At 37.3% G+C, this 21,050-nt stretch overlaps 1 protein-coding gene across 1 annotated transcript; it reads right to left on the bottom strand.

Moving 5' to 3' along the window:
• Nucleotides 1–18,314: 18,314 nt before the first annotated feature.
• On the bottom strand, nucleotides 18,315–19,870 carry LOC137247032 (uncharacterized). The gene is made up of 2 exons (XM_067778098.1): nucleotides 19,734–19,870; nucleotides 18,315–18,939 (listed from the first exon to the last, which is right to left on the bottom strand). The coding sequence occupies exons 1-2, from the start codon at nucleotides 19,806–19,808 to the stop codon at nucleotides 18,421–18,423; spliced, it is 594 nt and encodes a 197-aa protein (XP_067634199.1). The 5' UTR covers nucleotides 19,809–19,870; the 3' UTR covers nucleotides 18,315–18,420.
• Between the last annotated feature and the right edge of the window lie 1,180 nt (nucleotides 19,871–21,050).

The raw sequence follows: 21,050 nt of genomic DNA on the forward strand, positions 1-21,050 counted from the left end.
CCAAGCCGACATACAGAAAACAAAAGCAACACCACATTATCACAACACACAACAACCAGCTGATCTGACAAACACAAAAATATTGGACAAAAACAAACGAGGGAGAGCGAGATACACTTTGGAAAGCTTACGAATATTACAACAAAGGGAAAACACAGTCAATAAAAAGGAAGACACAGCTGACATTGCCTCTGCGTACCTACTATGCCTATAAGCACTTTAGTATGACAATGATACCCAATGCGCGCGGTACTAATAATTAATTAATTTTTTAGTTAATAATATAAACAAATGATGTAAGTTTTTTAGTTTTTGTTTTTGTCATATGTAACTCAATGTTTAATTGTTAAAATTCAAAATGTAATGCAAAATATGTATAATGATTTTGTTGTTGAATATAGATCTCGCTCCTGAAGATGCTAGGGTGACTAGTGACAGTGAAGTAAAATGTTTTATTTGCACTGAAAACCAAAATAGGTCAAATAGCCTACTTAACTCCAATAAAAATAAAAGAAAATGGCTTATTGTCTTAGAACTTTATACCTACCTTGACTTTGACAGAAGAGTTAAGCTTTTGTTCGGTCCTGCTACACAGGGAGTATTCACCTTTTTATTCTGAAATTTCGGAAAGCTTTTTTCCGTTAAGTATTCATGGAAGCGTTCCGGATAAACCGTTAATTTATAATATTCGGAATACGTTCATTTGATACTACCTCACGAGATCCGAATATGCATAATATTCCAAATATAAACCGATTCTCCAAATTCTAAAATAGAGACGAATGTTCCGAACATACGGAATTAATAGAACAGAAGGTCGACTTTTAATACGCGCCCATAAATATCGGGAGAAATATCAAAAGACGTGTATTGACCTCGATAACAATAATTCGAAGGCGGAAATCAAAATTTTAGCTCGTTCAAAATATATTGACGAAAAACCGAAAAATTACCCCGGGTTGCTTTGGCGGCCTTCAGCCGAGCTTATAAAAAATTACCCTGGCCGGTCCACCAAGAAGGTGGGATCAAAATTAAATGCGTGCAAAATCCCTTGGTACACAAATCTTTTTCATTGCACAAAAACATTACATCAACCACATAAAAATTGCCAACTTCAACTGCAAATATCTCCGGACAGAGATACAATTTTCCTCTTCCGCCTTAGGATTATCGGTGTCGAGGTCACCTCTCTCGATATTTTTGGACGCGTATTAGCAGTAGACTCCTCTTCTAGACTTTTACCTGAATAAGGTAACATGCCCAATGAGTACATTTCGTTATGGCATCTCCATTATTTACTAATGACATTTTTACGTGAGACGATTTAATAGTCGAGGTTTTGACGTTAAACGATGAATTTTGAATTAGTTTAGGTTTCGTATGTTAATAGGTTTACGAAAGTGCACGATTCCTTGGTGTCCGTACTTTTCATAAACCTATGTTCAGCCACACTAATAGATCATGGCATAGTTAATATATTCATCATACAATTAAAATAAATGTTCTAAGGAATTATGCAGTTAAGTACTTATCGGGTATTTGTAAACTAATTGCTTCCTATTTCTACCACTAATATTTTTCAAAAATTCGCAAAGAAACATCACAGTTAATGGATGTCAATTCGATTTGGGACCAAAATGGCTGCAATTGTCAAAAAATGTGTCTGTCGAGCAAACATCTTGTGATTGAATCATAGCAATAACCCAGACAGTTGAAATGGAGTCGCATTTGACAATACTCGCCCTCAGAAATTTAAGTGTTGATTGAGTTTTTCAGTGTCATAAAAAATACTACAATTAGGCTTTTCTAAAATACGAGTAACGTGCATAAAAATAACGCCTATATTTCCTTAATAAAACAAATATACTCCAAGCCGTAGGATCAAACCCGACAGACATTGTTCTGACTTTCTCTATCTATCCACCTGCCTTTCTTATTTCCTCTCCCCTCTGCATTTTCTAGTTAACTTTAATCGGCTAAATTTCCCTATCACTTTCATTCTTCCGTAAATCTTCCTGCTTTTCTACTTACTCTTTCCGCTCTTGCTTTCTTCCAAGTCTAACTCTCGCTATTACTCTCACTCTCTGTTTTCCTCTTGTGTTCTATTTACTTTTCTGACATCCCTTCAACTTCGTGACAGTATTATAAGGGCCGTAAAATTTTTGTTGTTGTAGGTCTAACTTCACCTGTCTGGTTTTATTGCGTCATGAGCAATTCACAAGAGTGTTGTATTCATGTATTTTAAGATTTGAGTTGTTTCCATGGTTTACAATATGAAATTTGATTAATGCACACAACCTACAACAAATAGGATACCTTGTGAATTGCTAAGAGTTTTTGAATAAAATTTTGAGATAAGGCGTTTTTGAAAAAAAAAAAGAAAACTGAGAATGGGGGGAGGACTCCACAGCTGAGCGATCTCCCAGGAAAACATTTCCTTTACATCAAATGTTGTAAGTATTCTCATTTTTGTTTTGTTTAATCAGCGCAGTAATTCTCAACAAGGTTATCTCGTATTTAAATACGTTTATCGCATATTTTTAAACCTATAACATATTTACGCTCATCGTCCCTAATATAACTAACAATAACTATATATTAATAAAATATTTGCTCTGACGGAACCTGCTTTTATTTATATATTTGAAATATAACTATTTATAGTCATATTTCGCTTTCTAAATCAATTCCACGGAAATGAGTCAACATCCTATAGTTTTAAAAAATTATTTATAATAATATTTTTAAATAATTTCATAAGATTTAATAGTAAAATGTTAAATTAAGCTGCTTTCAGGTGGAGAAAAAAAACAGGATATATTAAATTAAACAAACAACCATATCTTAAGTAACTTCTATTTATATTTCACTTACAAATTTATAATAAATAAAATAAAAATTATATTTGTACAAATAAGTAAGTATTAATTACTTTTAGTGGGCCAATATTGTTTGCTAATTTATTTTATGCTACTTATATAAGACTCTGTTATAGTTTTTCGGTCAGTAACTTTCTCCACTTAATAACTTTTTCGTATGTAAAGGCAGATATGTATATCTTATATCTTTATATTTTAAAGGCAACTCGTGTTAGTCTTCTAATTAAGTGCTCCAGTGTTTTAACCTCATATTTATCAAAAACTTCCTCTCTAAACTTTATCTATTAAGTAGTTATTTTAAACTAATTCAAATGTTCAAATGTATTAGTTGTAAGATGTCTAAAGTTCGTGTTTACCAAATGTTTAAACAAAAATAAAAGAAAAAAACCAAGGTTTAAATTTTTTTTGCCAATATCTGAAATGAAAAGTAAGTATGTAAAATTGAAGAATGAATGAAATAACAAATTCAAATACGATTTTAACTACTTGCGATATGACTCAGAGGTAAGCATACATTTATTTTTTATTAATAAGCGAAATGACGGTTAGTATTCGTCAGAGCTGGGTATATTCAATTCCATTACATTCCTCAGTAATTGGAAAAAGTAACCAATTCTTGTTCTGCACAGCAAAGGAATTTATTACATTTCAACTTCCCCAAAAAAAATATTAAAAGTAATTTCGTTCTTTTGAGGCTAAATTACAATAATCCAAATAATCGGGTGTATATGATAAGAAATATATAGTTAACAGATGTACATACCTAAGCCATTTTTAAGATTGATATTGTAACGATTTTTTGAGAAATCCCGCTTATTCCAAACCTTCTGCTAACGTTCGAATCGCTAAAAAACAATGACCATGAATAACTTATTTCAAGAATATATGACGTAAGCATATATGATGAAATTTGAAGCTTCTAGCCGTTAAAAAGGGGACACAAATGACAGTTTATATAGGTTATATACAGACCAATTCTAAATATTCTCGCGGAATTTTGTTCCCGCGGATTTTTTTATTCCCGCGGAAAAATTCCTCCAATTCTGTTCTCCTAGGGAGAACAATAATTGGGGAGTAGGAATTTCGAATTTTCGAAGTCAGCTGTTTTGTCAATTGAAATTTCGTTGCACATTTCTTATTTTGTTTAAAAAATTGAAAAGTTTAATTATTGTTGCAAATTTGTTGGAAATTAAGAAATAAAATATAAACAATGCACAGTATTTATTGCATTTCATGTGGTATTCACTGAAATGAGTAATGAATTGGTGCCACAGCAACATCAACAGCGGAACATAACACAAATCTGCCGGAGTTGCCTGCTTTCATTCAGCAAAGCAATTTTCTGGCGGCCAAGTTGAGTTGAATTCGTCCTTCGTCATATGCCAAAATCTATTTAAGTCTTATTAAAAATCCTTGCGCAATTTCTGGATGGCTGCATCAAATATGTATACCAAGAGCTCTACCGTTGCTTATGATATACTTTTCGACTTAAAATAAAGAATATTGTGGTTGTAGTTGTTGTCGTATTAACAGTGAGAATATTGTGGTAGAATGTAAATACATATTTTAGCACAAATTTGTACAAATAAGTGTTCTTTCTTAAAAGAACCAGTTTCCTTTAACTATTTTGATGCATTCCCTTTAATTTAACAAGTGAAAAAACTCCTATGAAATGGCAGAGAAATCTCCCTCACATTCATAATACCTACTTTTCTCCCATAACCGGTTTCCGCTTTTTCGAACATTGTTCAGAATAGGAGGAAAGGGAGAAGGGAAAAAACTCACAAGGAATTTTTATTTAGAATACGAGGAATGGGAGAAGGGAAAAAACTCGCACGGAATTTTGGTTTAGAATTGGGCTGATACTATATATACCATCGATTTCTATGATTTCTCTGACAACAATATATGCTATATACGTAAGTATTTGGTGAAATTTGAAGCTTCTAGCTGTTAAAATGGTGTAGAAATTGATAGAAAGATATCGTGATGAAATTTTGCAGGAACGTTACTCCTATTTCTATATATTAATTAATATATAAATTAGCAAAATCGGATGACCAAGACGCACACTTTTTAAAAAAAAATTTTAAAAGTCAAATGTTAACAAAAAATTTAATATCTTTACAGTATATATGTAAATTATGCCAACATTCAACTCCAGTAATGATATGGTGCAACGAAATAAAAAATAAAAGAAAATTTCAAAATGGGCGTGCCTCCTCCCTTTTTCATTTAATTTGTCTAGAATACTTTGAATGCCCTAAGTCGAACAAAAATTTAGGCATAGATTCTATGACGATAACTGTTTTCTGTGAAAATGGGCGAAATCGGTTGAAGCCATTACTAGTTTTTATACACAGTCGACCGTCTGTCCTTCCGCTCGGTCGTTAACATGAAAACTTGAGCAAAAATCGCTCACACTTTATCTTGGTATTAAAAATGGGCGAAATCTGACTTATGACCACGCCCACTTTTTCGATATCGAAAAATGAAAAAATGAATGATTCTATACCAAATACGAAAAAAGCCATGAAACATGGTGATTGCACTGGGTTTTTGAAGCAAAATATAAGTTAAAAAAAAACTTTGTAAACTAGGTGTGACACTTACCATACTAAGTAGAAGAAAATGAAAAAGTTCTGCAGGGCGAAATCAAAAGCGCTTGGAATCATGGCAGATTCGTGTTCGTGGTATTACATATATATATAAATTAGCGGTACCCGACAGATGATGTTCTGGGTCACCCTTGTCCACATTTTGATCGATATCTCGAAAACGCCTTCACATATACAACTAAGGGCCACTCCCTTTTAAAAACTTCCTTAATTCCTTTAATTTGATATTCATATCGTACAAACATATTCTAGAGTCACCCCTGGTCCACCTTTATGGTGATATTTCGAAAAGGAGTCCACCTATAGAACTAAGGCCCACACCCTTTTAAAAACTTCCTTAATACCTTTAATTTGATATTCATATCGTACAAACATATTCTAGAGTCACCCCTGGTCCACCTTTATGGCGATATTTCGAAAAGGAGTCCACCTATAGAGCTAAGGCCCACAGCCTTTTAAAATACTCTTTTAATACCCATGTCATACAAACATATTCCAGGGTTGCCCTAATTTCATGGTAATTTTCCCTTATATGACAAAGGATGAATGAAAATCGTTTCAAAAAACGTCACCCTTGGTCTACAATTTGGTTGATATTTCTCAAACTTATGTGATATGGAATTAAAAACTACTTATAAACCATCTACGAAACCAACGCAGCTATAATTATACTCAGGGGGCCTACTCTGTATTGCGATGCGAAAGGCAGTGCGATGCGAAAATAAATTGCGATGCGAAAGGTAATTGGAACTCTGTAGCGCTATCGCATTGCTAACAGTGTCGCTTTTTTATTTTTCGCTAATTTTTTGCTTGAGTATGCATCACTGACCAAAGTCAAAGAAAGAGAACAAAACAAACAAGGCGATTACAATTTCGGCTAACGATTAATTTTTGTTGAACAAATTAAAAAATGGATTCTGTAGCATTATGGGACGATTTAAATGAAGAAAGAATTGATAGGAGGATTATAAGGGACAACTCCAAATTATTGGCCGTTGTTTTCGCGTTGGGTGTTTTAAGTAACCCTTTGGCCAAATCTGGGTGTATTGCCATGAAGTCCACTAGGAGTTTGAATTGTTGCTTTTGTGTTTGTTTTGTTTTTTGAGTTGTCCTATATATTTTCAAAAGAATGTACAATGAATATAAAGATATCAATTTATAAAATCATCAATTAATACTTACATATTTGTACAATGCGAATGCCTATTACTTGTAGCAGGAAAAATGCGAAAATGAATGCTGTTTGACATTCGCTTTCGCAATACAGAGTGCCGGCAATGCGAAAAGGGAGAAAAATTGCGAATGGGCAAAATGTGAATGCGAAAGTCAAAATATGCATGCGAATGTCAAGATACTTAGTACCGATTTTGCGATTTCGCGTATTTTTGCTTTCGCATCGCAATACAGAGTAGGCCCCCAGCAGATGAGCAGAGCTCACGAGATCTCAGCTGAGTATGTAATATTCGGTTACACCCTAACTTAGCCTTCCTTACTGGTTTATTTTTTATTTATCTTAAAAATCGCTTAGGTATGTATGCACATCTGTTCACTATAATATACAGCCGATTATTTGGCAGACCCGTCAGACGTTGTTCTGCCATAAATTTGGTCTATCTGCATATATTTTAATAAGCTTTTTCCGTCTAACTCTACCCTCTCCCCCTCTTCACTTTTTCTTAATCCTTTTATTCACTCCTCTCTTCGTCTTTTTCGCTTCATCTATCTCTATCTTCGTCTCACTCTATCGTTTTCTCAGTCTCCTTTTCCTTCCCTCTTTTCTCTTCTCTCAAGCTCTTCTCATTCTTCTTCATCCCCACAAGATGGTATGTATTTTGTTCCAGTCCATTCCGAGTAGCAGTTCTACTCCGAGTCTCAGTCCCAGTCCTAGGCCTAATCCCAGTCCCAGTCCGTCTCTGGTCTACTTTCCGGAAAAAAGGATCGTAAATACTAATATAGGCATACTTATATACCAAATTTCAGGCAAATCGAATAGGACGTATGTAAATAGGTATGTGGGTATTATTAATTGATGTCTTTATTTCGGCTTCGCATGCTTATTTATCAGTTTTTTCAGATTGATGCGACTAAATCGAGTATCACAATGAAAATTACTTTAAAGTTCTCAGCAACAGCTTAAATTTGATATCCATATTACACACATATGCAAGGGGTATCCGGGTCCACGTTTTGGCCTATACATCGAGACCCTAGCCACCCAGCGGTATAAAAATTACTCTGTACTAAAGCACACACCAACAGCTTGAATTTGATACCCATAATGTAAAAACACATCCTAGTCCACGTTTTGGCCTATATCCCGAGACCCTAGTCACACATATGTATGAAAATTACCCTGTACTAAAGCACTCATCAACAGCTTTCGTTTGTTATCCTTATTCTATAAACACATTCTAGGGGTATCCGGGCCCACGTTTTCGCCTATATCTCGAGACCCTAGTCACACAGGGGTACGAAAAATACCCCGTATCAAAGTGCTAATAAACAGCTTCCATTTGATACCCATATTGTACAAACACATACCAGGATTACCCAGGTCCACGTTTTGATCTCAAGACCCTAGATAAAAAGTATCCTATGCCCGTCTCCTTGTTCTAAGCTACCTCCACCAATTTTCAGCCAAATCGCTTTATCCGTTCTTGAGTTATAAATAGTGTAACCAATACCACTTTCTTTTATATATACATCACATTAGAAACTTCAAAAATAACAGTATTTCTCCACTATTTAATGGATGTTATTATACATATGAACCTTCCTCTTCAATCACTCATCTATTAATAAAAACCGCATCAAAGTCCGTTGCGCTGTTTTAAAGGTTTAAGCATTCAAAGGGACATATGGACAGAAAACGCGACTTTGTTTTATACTATGTAGTGATTACGAAGGGGATAGGATTATTGTTCGGGCCCATTCATGAAAGGTATGAAGTCTTCGGCTGTGCCCATCAGGGCAGTCCCATGCTTACTTGTTTAGTGTTAATTTAATTATATTTTTATTTCCTTTATATTAGGTCTGTTGAATGTTTGTCCGCATTTTTAATACAAATCTCGCTATCGATTTTTAAGTAACTTCTCATTGAGCTACAAACGTGAAACTTTACAGATATGTTAAGACACCGAGACAATGCAACAAAAGTAGAAAAAAATGCCGTTAGGTGGCGCACGGTTCGAAATAATTAGATAAGAAGTTGGAAAATTGGAATTTTGAGATCGGTTTTTAAGTAGCTTCTCTGTGAGCTAAAGACTTGAAATTTCAAACTTTATTCAGAGGCCGAAGTCAGTATAAAATATATTACAAAAAGTTTCGCTAGGGGGCGCACGGATTGAGATCAGTTCACAAAATTCAAGGGTGTACAGTGGATAACGCAGTGGTGAATCTTGGATCTGCACTCTTCGCCAAAAGCCAGGGTTATATAGCATTGAGCCCATTAAAATCTTTAAATTAAATTTTTATACTCAGTTGAGCAGAGCTCACAGAGTATATTAACTTTGATTGGATAACGGTTGGTTGTACAGGTATAAAGGAATCGAGATAGATATAGACTTCCATATATCAAAATCATCAGTATCGAAAAAAAATTTGATTGAGCCATGTCCGTCCGTCCGTCCGTCGGTCCGTCTGTCCGTTAACACGATAACTTGAGTAAATTTTGAGGTATCTTGATGAAATTTGGTATGTAGATTCCTGGGCACTCATCTCAGATCGCTATTTAAAATGACCGATATCGGACTATAACCACGCCCACTTTTTCGATATCGAAAATTTCGAAAAACCGAAAAAATGCGATAATTCATTGCCAAAGGCGGTTAAAGCGATGAAACTTGGTAGATGATTTGACCATATGACGCAGAATAGAAAATTAGTAAGATTTTGGACAATGGGCGTGCACCGCCCACTTTTACAAGAAGGTAATTTACAAGTTTTGCAAGCTGTAATTTGGCAGTCGTTGAAGATATCATGATGAAATATGGCAGGAACGTTACTACTATTACTATATATGTGCTAAATAAAAATTAGCAAAATTGAATGAAGAACACGCCCACTTTTTAAAAAAAAATTTTTTTAAATTCAAATTTTAACAAAAAATTTAATATCTTTACTGTATATAAGTAAATTAATTCAAAATTCAACTCCAGTAATGATATGATGCAACCAAATACAAAAATTAAAGAAAATTTCAAAATGGGCGTGGCTCCGCCCATTTTCATTTAGTTTGTCTAGAATACTTTTAATGCCATAAGTCGAACAAAAATTTGCCAATCCTTCTCAAATTTGGTAGGGGCATAGATTCTATGACGGTAACTGTTTTCTGTGAAAATGGGCGAAATCGGTGGAAGTCACGCTCAGTTTTTAAACACAGTCCACCGTCTGTCATTCCGCTCGGCCGTTAACACAATAACCTGAGCAAAAACCGATATATCTTTACTAAACTTAGCCCACGTACTTATCTGAACTCACTTTATCTTGGTATAAAAAATGGCCGAAATCCGACCATAACCACGCCCACTTTATCGATATCGAAAATTACGAAAAATGAAAAAAATGCCATAATTCTATACCAAATACGAAAAAAGGGATGAAACATGGTAACTGGATTGGTTTATTGACGCAAAATATAACTTTGGAAAAAACTTTGTAAAATGGGTGTGACACCTACCATATTAAGTAGAAGAAAATGAAAAAGTTCTACAAGGGGAAATCAACATCCCTTGGAATCTTGGCAGGAATACTGTTAGTGGTATTGCATATATAAATAAATTAGCAGTACCCGACAGATGATTTTCTGGATCACCTGGTCCACATTTTGGTCGATATCGCGAGAACGCCTTCACATATACATCTAAGAGCCACTCGCTTTTAAAACCCTCATTAATACCTTTAATTTGATATCCATATCGTACAAACACATTCTAGAGTCACCCCTGGCCCACCCTAATGGCGATATCTCGAAAAGGCGTCCACCTATAGACCTAATGCCCACTCCCTCTTAAAATGCTCAGTAACACCTTTCGTTTGATACACATATCGTACAAACATTCTAGAGTCACTCCTGGCCCACCCTAATGGCGATATCCCAAAAAGGCGTCCACCTATAGACCTAATGTCCACTCCCTCTTAAAATGCTCAGTAACACCTTTCGTTTGATACCCATATCGTACAAACATTCTAGAGTCACCCCTGGCCCACCCTAATGGCGATATCTCGAAAAGGCGTCCACCTATAGACCTAATGCCCACTCCCTCTTAAAATTCTCAGTAACACCTTTCGTTTGATACCCATATCGTACAAACCTTCTAGAGTCACCCCTGGCCCACCCTAATGGCGATATCTCGAAAAGGCGCCCACCTATAGACCTCATGCCCATTCCCTCTTAAAATGCTCAGTAAAACCTTTCGTTTGATACCCATATCGTACAAACATTCTAGAGTCACCCTTGGTCCACCTTTATGGCGATATCTCGAAAAGGCGTCCACCTAAGGATTACTCCCTTTTAAAATACTCATTACCATCTTTCATTTGATACCCATACCATACAAACACATTCTAGAGTCACCCCTGGCCTACCCTAATGGCGACATTTCGAAAAGGCGTCTACCTATAGACCTAATGCCCACTCCCTCTTAAAATGCTCAGTAACACTTTTCGTTTGATACCCATATCGTACAAACATTCTAGAGTCACCCCTGGCCCACCCTAATGGCGATATCTCGAAAAGGCGTCCACCTATAGAACTAATGCCCACTCCCTCTTAAAATGCTCAGTAACACCTTTCGTTTGATACCCATATCGTACAAACATTCTAGAGTCACCCCTGGCCCACCCTAATGGCGATATCTCGAAAAGGCGTCCACCTATAGAACTAATGCCCACTCCCTCTTAAAATGCTCAGTAACACCTTTCAATTGATTCCCATATCGTACAAACACATTCTAGAGACACCCCTTGTCCACCTTTATGCCGATATCTCGAAACGTCGTCCACCTATGGAACTAAGGATCACTGCTTTTCAAAATACTCATTAACAGCTTTCATTTGATACCCATATCGTACAAACATATTCTAGAGTCACCTCTGGTCCACCTTTATGGCGATTTCTCGAAAAGGCGTTCACCTATAGAACTAAAGCCCATTCCCTTTTAAAATACTCATTACCACCTTTCATTTGATACCCATATCGTACAAACACATTCTAGAGTCACCCCTGGTCCACCTTAATGGCGATATCCCGAAATGGCGTCCATCCATTGAACTATGGCTTACTCTCTCTTAAAATACACCCCTTGTCCACCTTTATGGCGATATCTCGAAACGTCGTCCACCTATGGAACTAAGGATCACTGCTTTTCAAAATACTCATTAACAGCTTTCATTTGATACCCATATCGTACAAACATATTCTAGAGTCACCTCTGGTCCACCTTTATGGCGATTTCTCGAAAAGGCGTTCACCTATAGAACTAAAGCCCATTCCCTTTTAAAATACTCATTACCACCTTTCATTTGATACCCATATCGTACAAACATTCTAGAGTCACCCCTGGCCCACCCTAATGATGATATCTCGAAAAGGCGTCCACCTATAGACCTCATGCCCATTCCCTCTTAAAATGCTTAGTAACACCTTTCGTTTGATACCCATATCGTACAAACATTCTAGAGTCACCCCTGGCCCACCCTAATGGCGATATCTCGAAAAGGCGTCCACCTATAGAACTAATGCCCACTCCCTCTTAAAATGCTCAGTAACACCTTTCATTTGATTCCCATATCGTACAAACACATTTTAGAGACACCCCTTGTCCACCTTTATGGCGATATCTCGAAACGTCGTCCACCTATGGAACTAAGGATCACTGCTTTTCAAAATACTCATTAACAGCTTTCATTTGATACCCATATCGTACAAACATATTCTAGGGTCACCTCTGGTCCACCTTTATGGCGATTTCTCGAAAAGGCGTCCACCTATGGAACTAAGGATCACTGCTTTTCAAAATACTCATTAACAGCTTTCATTTGATACCCATATCGTACAAACATATTCTAGAGTCACCCTTGGTCCACCTTTATGGCGATATCTCGAAAAGGCGTCCACCTATAGAACTAAGGATTACTCCCTTTTAAAATACTTATTACCATCTTTCATTTGATACCCATACCATACAAACACATTCTAGAGTCACCCCTGGCCTACCCTAATGGCGACATTTCGAAAAGGCGTCTACCTATAGACCTAATGCCCACTCCCTCTTAAAATGCTCAGTAACACTTTTCGTTTGATACCCATATCGTACAAACATTCTAGAGTCACCCCTGGCCCACCCTAATGGCGATATCTCGAAAAGGCGTCCACCTATAGAACTAATGCCCACTCCCTCTTAAAATGCTCAGTAACACCTTTCATTTGATTCCCATATCGTACAAACACATTCTAGAGACACCCCTTGTCCACCTTTATGGCGATATCTCGAAACGTCGTCCACCTATGGAACTAAGGATCACTGCTTTTCAAAATACTCATTAACAGCTTTCATTTGATACCCATATCGTACAAACATATTCTAGAGTCACCTCTGGTCCACCTTTATGGCGATTTCTCGAAAAGGCGTCCACCAATAGACCTAAGGCCCACTCCCTCTTAAAATGCTCAGTAACACCTTTCATTTGATACCCATATCGTACAAACAAATTCTAGAGTCAGCCCTGGTCCACCTTTATGGCGATATCCCTAAATGGCGTCCATCCATTGAACTATGGCCTACTCTCACTTAAAATACTCTTTAGTACCTTCCATTTGATACACATGTCATACAACCACATTCCAGGGTTACCCTAGGTTCATTTTCCTACATGGTGATTTTCCTTATTTTGTCTCCATAGCTCTCAACTAAGTATGTAATGTTCGGTTACACCCGAACTTAGCCTTCCTTACTTGTTTATTTTATATTTATCTTAAAAATCGTTTAGGTATGTACATCTGTTCACTATATATTACTTATCTTATACATCCGATTATTCGGAGATTACGAATGGGATAAGATTATTGTTCAGCCCCATTCATGAAAGGTATGAAGTCTTCGGCACAGCCGAAGACAGTCCCGTCCTTACTTGTTTTTTTTTTTTGTAATAACGCTTTTAAGTACCATGGCACTTGTGTATTTATGTTTATTGTTCTGTTATATCTTTATTTTAAAATAAACAGTAGGGAAATCCCCATATCTGAAGGAAAACTGCATTATTACCCGCTCAAGGTCATTGGTGTTAGCCTCTGTATCCTTTTTGCTTCTTTTAAACGAAAGTTGGTTTAGAATAGAACCATATGTATATGTATTATAGCGTAGCCTTGTAGCACTATTAAGCACGCAAAACAAACAACAACAGCATTTAAAGTGTACAGGTGGTTATGTAATGTTCGGTTTCACCTGAACTTAGACGTCCTTACTTGTTTTTTTTTTTGTTTCTTTGCTTCACGTGTTAAGCTTGGCTCATTGCTTTGAGAAAAAAAAACCCATAGCGACCAATCATTTCAAATTAGAAATTAGTTTTTTTATTGTACATACTTATTTGTTAATTAAAAAGCACGTATTGACATTATCCATATGTGTGCGTGCCCGTGAGGTTATTTCTCAGAATATTTCGTTGCTTTAAACAAACATTAGAACAGCTGCAATCTCTAGCACGCATTTCGCAAATTTACAATGAGCCTCGTACACTACTTCTAAGCAATGAATTTCCGAAGTTTCACTTCAAATTTGTCATGCGCTGCTTTTGAATTTTTATACTCAGCTGAGCAGAGCTCACAGAGTAGATATATTAACTTTGTTCGCATAACGGTAATCCGTAACGGCATAAACTAATCGAGATAGATATAGACTTCTATATATCAAATTTATCTGGGTGAAAAAATAAATTCATTTAGCCATGTCCGTCCGTCCGTCCGTATGACCGTCCGTCTGTAAACACGATAGCTTGAGTAAATTTTGAGGTATCTTGATGAAGTTTGGTACGTAGGTTCCCGGGCAGTCAACTCAGATCGCTATTTAAAATGAACGAAATCGGACTATAACCACGCCCACTTTTTCGATATCGAAAATTTCGAAAATCGGAAAAAGTGCGATAATTCATTACCAAAGACCGATAAAGCGATGAAACTTGGTAGGTGGGTTGACCTTATGACGTTGAATAGAAAATTAGTAAAATCTTGGACAATGCGAGTGGCACCGCCCACTTTTGAAAGAAGGTAATTTGAAAGTTTTGAAAGCTGTAATTTGGCAGTCGTTGAGATATCATGATGAAGTTTGGCAAGAGCGTTACTCCTATTCCTATATGTGAGCTAGATAAAAATTTGCAAAATCGGATGACAAACACGCCCACTTTTTTAAAAAAAAATTTTTAAAAGTCAAATTTTAACAAAAAATTTAATATCTTTACAGTATATAAGTAAATTATGTCAACATTCAATTCCAGTAGTAACATGGTGCAACAAAATACAAAAATAAAAGGAAATTTCAAAATGGGCGTGGCTCCGCCCTTTTTAATTTAATTTGTCTAGAATAATTTTAATGCCATAAGTCGAACAAAAATTTACCAATCCATGTGAAATTTGGTAAGGGCGTTGCTTCTATGATGATAACTGTTTTCTGTGAAAATGGGGGAAATCGGTTGAAGCCACGCCCATTTTTTATACAGAGTCGACGGTCTGTCCTTCCGTTTGGCGGTTAACACGATAACTTGAGCAAAAATCGATATATCTCTACTAAACTTAGTTCACGTACTTATCTGAACTCACTTTATCTTGGTGTAGAAAATGGCCGAAATCCGACTATGACCACGCCCCCTTTTTCGATATCGAAAATTACGAAAAATGAAAAAAATTCCATAATTCTATACCAAATATGAAAAAAGGGATGAAACATAATTGGATTGGTTTATTGACGCAAAATATAACTTAAGAAAAAACTTTGTAAAATAGGTGTGACACCTTCCATATTAAGTAGAATAAAATGAAAAAGTTCTGCAGGGCGAAATCAAAAGCCCTTGGAATCTTGGCAGGAATACTGTTCGTATTACATATATAAATAAATTAGCTGTACCCGACAGATGATGTTCTGGGTCACCCTGGTCCACATTTTGGTCAATATCTCGAAAACGCCTTCCCATATAAAATTAAGGCCCACTACCTTTTAACATACCCATTAACGCCTTTCATTTGATTCCCATATCGTACAAGCACATTCTAGAGTCACCCCTGGTCCACCTTTATGGCGATATCGCGAAATGGAGTCCACCTATAGAACTATTCCCTTTTAAAACACTCTTTAATACCGTCCATTTGGTACCCATGTCATACAAACACATTCCAGGGTTTCCCTAGGTTCATTTTACTACATGGTGATTTTCCCATATTTTGTCCCCAAAGCTCTCAGCTGAGTATGTAATGTTCGGTTACACCCGAACTTAACCTTCCTTACTTGTTTTTATTTTCTTTTTATTGTAATATTGACTTCGCCTGCTTGGTATATTACATCATGACTTAGGTTAGGTTAGGCAATAGTGGCTGCCCCATGGGCACACATAGGCCACTATCAGTTGGCCCGTTGTGGTACCACAGTAAGACACCATTAGCCCTCTTCCAGCCATGTCGAGGACCTGATAAAAGCTACCAAGTCCCTTATATCATGCTCCCAGACCTGGCGGAGACCAGGGGTCACCTTGTGTGAAACCTCGTTTAGTTTCGAACGGCTCGGAGAGGTCCTTCCCAATTCTGACTGATCTGATGGTGTTGCTCAACGTCATTTTGCATAGCCGTATAAATTTTGCGGTGAACCCAAATTCAGACATAGCGGCATATAGGCAGCTCCTTTTCGTGCTGTCGAAGGCGGCTTTAAAGTCGACGAAGAGCTGATGTGTGTCGCTTCTCTTTTCACGGGTTTTTTCCAAGATTTGGCGCATTGTGAAAATGTGGTCGATGGTAGATTTACCAGGTCTGAAGCCGCACTGATAAGGTCCAATCAGCCGGTTCACGGTGGGCTTCAATCTTTCCTTTGAAAGGACCTTATATGCGATATTAAGAAGGCTGATTCCATGATAGTTGGTGCATTTTGCAGTATCCCCCTTCTTGTGGACTGGGCATATAACACTTAGATTCCAATCGTCAGGCATGCACTCGTCCGCCCATATTTTGCTAAGAAGCTGCTGCATTCGCCTTACCAACTTCTCGCCGCCGTGCTTAAATAGCTCCGCAGGCAATCCATCAGCGCCCACGGCCTTGTTGTATTTCAATCTGGTTATTGCTGTTCTAACTTCGTCATAATCGGGCGGGGGGACATATATTCCATCATCATCGATTGCGGGATCGGGTTCGTCATCTCTGCGCGGTGAATCGCTGCCTCCATTTAGGAGAGCAGAGAAGTGTTCCCTCCATAATCTAAGCACTCTCTGGACATCAGTTACAAGGTCGCCGTTTTCGTTCCTACAGGAGATTGCCCCGGTCTTAAAACTTTTCGTCTGTCGCCGTATTTTTTGGTAAAATTTTCGTGCGTTATTCCTGGTGGCTAGCAGCTCAAACTCCTCGCACTCACGCCTTTCTGCTTCTGCTTTTTTCTTCCTGAAAAGGCGTCTCACTTCCTTTCTCAACTCACGATAGCGTTCACACTCGTTTTTAACGTAGCCCTGTAGGCAGCGTCTTTTCTTTCGGTTGCAACGCGGCATTCTTCATCGTACCAGTTGTTTTTTCGTGGCCGTCGGTAACCAATTTTTTTCTCGGCGGCAGTACGTAGTGCTTTGGAGATATGCTCCTACTGCTCCTGTATTCCTTCAGGATGAGTTGTGCTATCAGAGAGCAGGTGTGAAAGTCGAGTTGCGAAATCATTGGCAGTCTGTTGTGATTGAAGCTTTTCGACGTCTAGCTTTCCTTGCGTTTTTTGTTCCTTGGCTTTAGCCGCGCTGAGGCGGGTGCGTATTTTGGCTGCAACGAGATAATGGTCCGAGTCGATGTTAGGTCCTCGGATCGTGCGCACATCTAAAACACTGGAGGCATGCCGTCCGTATATCACAACGTGATCGATCTGATTGCGAGTATTTCGATCAGGAGACAGCCATGTAGCTTGATGTATCTTTTTATGCATGAACCTCGTGCTGGATATGACCATGTATCGAGCACCGTCAAAGTTAATCAGCCTCAGTCCGTTATGAGAAGTTTCATTCACCCTTATTGTCTTTGTCGTCGTCGACATCGTCGCCGTTTTTCAGTCGACATCACATCGTATGGACGTCGTCGTCACTTCGACACCAAATCGGTATTGGCTAAAGCGCCAAATACACGACACGAACATTTCCGCGAACATTCCGCAATCTTGTTCGCAGCTTTGGCCATACACCATACGAACTTTTGGCCGAACCTTAGTTCTCTTTCAGACAGCGATGAATACGGACAACAATTGTGCTGCAGCAATATTGCTCGCTGTGGCAATTAAGCGTAAAAAAAAGAGAGAAGATCGCAAAAAAAGAATTTGGTGCAAAGAATGGTTTAAAAAACGAGCAGTTCTTATTAAAAAACTAGAATTCACGTCACAAAATGATTTTAAAAATTACGTTCGTATGAGCAAGGCAACATTTGACCAACTTTTACAAAAAATTTTGCCACTCATAACGAAACGGGATACAATAATGAGAGAAGCGATTCCCCCTCATCCCCACCTTGCTTTAACTTTGCGCTTTCTAGCTAGTGGCAATAGCTTTGAAGACTTAAATTTTTTGACAGCAATTTTTTTATTTTATTTTTTTTTTTTTTTAATTATTTATTGATTATATTATTTGTTTTCGACTAAACAAGAAAAGTTTCATGTGTAGATATGTGTGTCTGAAAATTATTGGTTTTTTGAAGTAAAAATAAAAATAAATTATTCGTCCGTTTCAAACGATGCAAAGAAATTTTGTAAGTTTTCTACCGAGCCCGAATTAATGGATGATGTATCTTCAACGATTCGCACGTTTTGTGTGACTTGAGGTGGCATTCTACTACTGTTTATGGACGAGCCGCTACTTAAAGGAGTCGGAACTCTTATTGTATAATTCTGCATGTGTTGGGGCACCGCGTAGTTAAGTTGTGTAGAAGTGCGCATTGGGTATTGCGGAATGACATTTGGTGTTAATATTTGACTTGGGTTAAAAACATTTTGGATTTGAATCGCGTGTCTAAATTCCAATGCTCCCAAGCAACCTTGAAATAAAACATCTGATATGATTTTTCGCGCAATCGTTTTCTGAGAGGCCTCCATTTCACTATATTGCGAAGCCCACGCTTGAGCCAAGGAGTCACCTTCTGTGGGTTCGCGGCTGTTGGCAAGTCTCTCGCATGCATTTTTAATAAGTGTATCTTCTTCAGAAACTTTTCTTTTGCTTGGTCGAACAGTGAATTCCTAAAAAGAAAGATTTATAAGTTTTTCATTACTTTTCAGCTTCCACAAACAGAAAAAGATTGGAAGGTAGAAGCGAAAAATTTTGATGCACGCTGGAAATTCCCAAATTGTATAGGCGCAATTGATGGAAAACACGTCAATATCTGGATCTTTTTATTATAATTATAAAAAAAAATTTTCCACCATTTTAATGGCAGTGGTTAATGCTAATTACGAATTTTTGATGGTGGATGTTGGCACAAATGGAAGAGCGTCTGATGCCGGTCTTTTTAGCGAAACAAAATTTTTTTCATCTCTAAAAAATAAAACATTGAAAATTCCTGACCCTCAGCCGCTTCCAAACTGCGAAGAAAAACTACCATTTGTATTCGTAGCTGACGATGCTTTTCCCCTGTTAGAAAATATCATGAAGCCATTTAGCCACAACACACTCAAGGAAGAAGAAATAATTTTTAACTACAGGCTTTCTCGGGCGAGAAGAATTGTTGAAAATGAGGAGACGTATTTTGAAGGTGGATTCGATGTTGAAGAAACAGATCCCGGAGCGATAGAATACGCCAATTGGCATAATGACCATGGACTTACAGCTCTTCAAGCTTCAAGTGCAAAGAATGCATCCAATTTAGCAAAAACTACTCGAGAAAAATATTGTAATTATTTTAATACAGTGGGAGCAGTTCCGTGGCAGAACAATATATTAAATATAAGAAAGTGAATCATTTACGGAATAAAAACAAAATGAATGTTTGTGTTCACAAAAAAAGAAACAATAAAATTTTGACTTTTTTTCTTACCTCAAATGTGTTTGTATTTTCATCCTGCATTGTGGTAAGCCTGCCAAAGGTTCTTCGTGATCTTTCAAAAAGCATGGCAAATCATAGCACCAAAGAGTAGGAACATATTCATCCTCAGCACCAGCACCAGACTTCTAACTATCTCTCTTTTTTTTTGATTCACGCCGGTATTGCGCCCGCAAACTACACGAACATTTCCGCGAACATTCCCGTTATGTCATGCTTCTGCGACCTTTTCTGTCGTGTATGGTGGTGTTTGCCAGTTCGCGCAAATGTTCGCCAAAAATCAAAATATTTTAATTTTTGGCGAACATTTGCGCGAACTGTTCGTGCGCGTATGGCGAAATAGCTCATAATCGTAGTAATTAAAATGGACAATAAAAAATTTCTGAGTGAATTTATTGAAATGTATAAATCTTTGCCATCATTGTGGCAAGTAAAAAGCAAAGATTATTGTAATAGAATTAAAAAGAATAATGATTATGCGACTTTAATCGAAAAATTAAAAGAAGTAGATCCTGATGCCACAAAGGATACAGTTATAAAAAAATAAGTAGTTTGGGGCGCAATTGCTGTCAAAAATTTTAAGTCTTCAAAGCTATTGCCACTAGCTAGAAAGCGCAAAGTAAAGCAAGGCGGTTGTTGTTGTTGTCCAAGAACTGCTCGTTTTTTAAACCATTCTTTTCACCAAATTCTTTTTTTGCGATCTTCTCTCTTTTTTTTACGCTTAATTGCCACAGCGAGCAATATTGCTGCAGCACAATTGTTGTCCGTATTCATCGCTGTCTGAAAGAGAACTAATGTTCGGCCAAAAGTTCGTATGGTGTATGGCCAAAGCTGCGAACAAGATTGCGGAATGTTCGCGGAAATGTTCGTGTCGTGTATTTGGCGCTTTAGCCAATACCAAACATGTGTCGATAGTCCTCAATAGTTATCGAAATGACAATAAGGGTGATTGTGTAGGCTGAACTTTCCGACTGTAGGGCCAAAAACACCTTTTTTGCCCACCCTGGTCTTAAAGTCCCCAAGCACGACTTTTATATCATGACGGGGGCAGCGCTCGTATGTGCGTTCTAATTGTTCATAAAAAGTGTCTTTCATCTCATCGTTGCTGTTGTTGTTGTTGTTGTAGCAGTGCTTCGCCCCACCTAACAGCTGCGGTCGATCACAAATTAATAATAATAATAATATTGTAGCGCTTTTTATTGCAAATGTTCTTATTTGCCCTTCTGCTAAGTTCGAATCACTAAACTGTTGAATAAATAACTCCAATATTGAATAATGGAAAAATGGCCTTTATGAAAGTACTTCACAATA

The sequence above is a fragment of the Eurosta solidaginis genome, chromosome 3 (assembly GCF_040869045.1).
Source record: "Eurosta solidaginis isolate ZX-2024a chromosome 3, ASM4086904v1, whole genome shotgun sequence".
NCBI classification, from domain to species: Eukaryota; Metazoa; Arthropoda; class Insecta; order Diptera; family Tephritidae; genus Eurosta; species Eurosta solidaginis.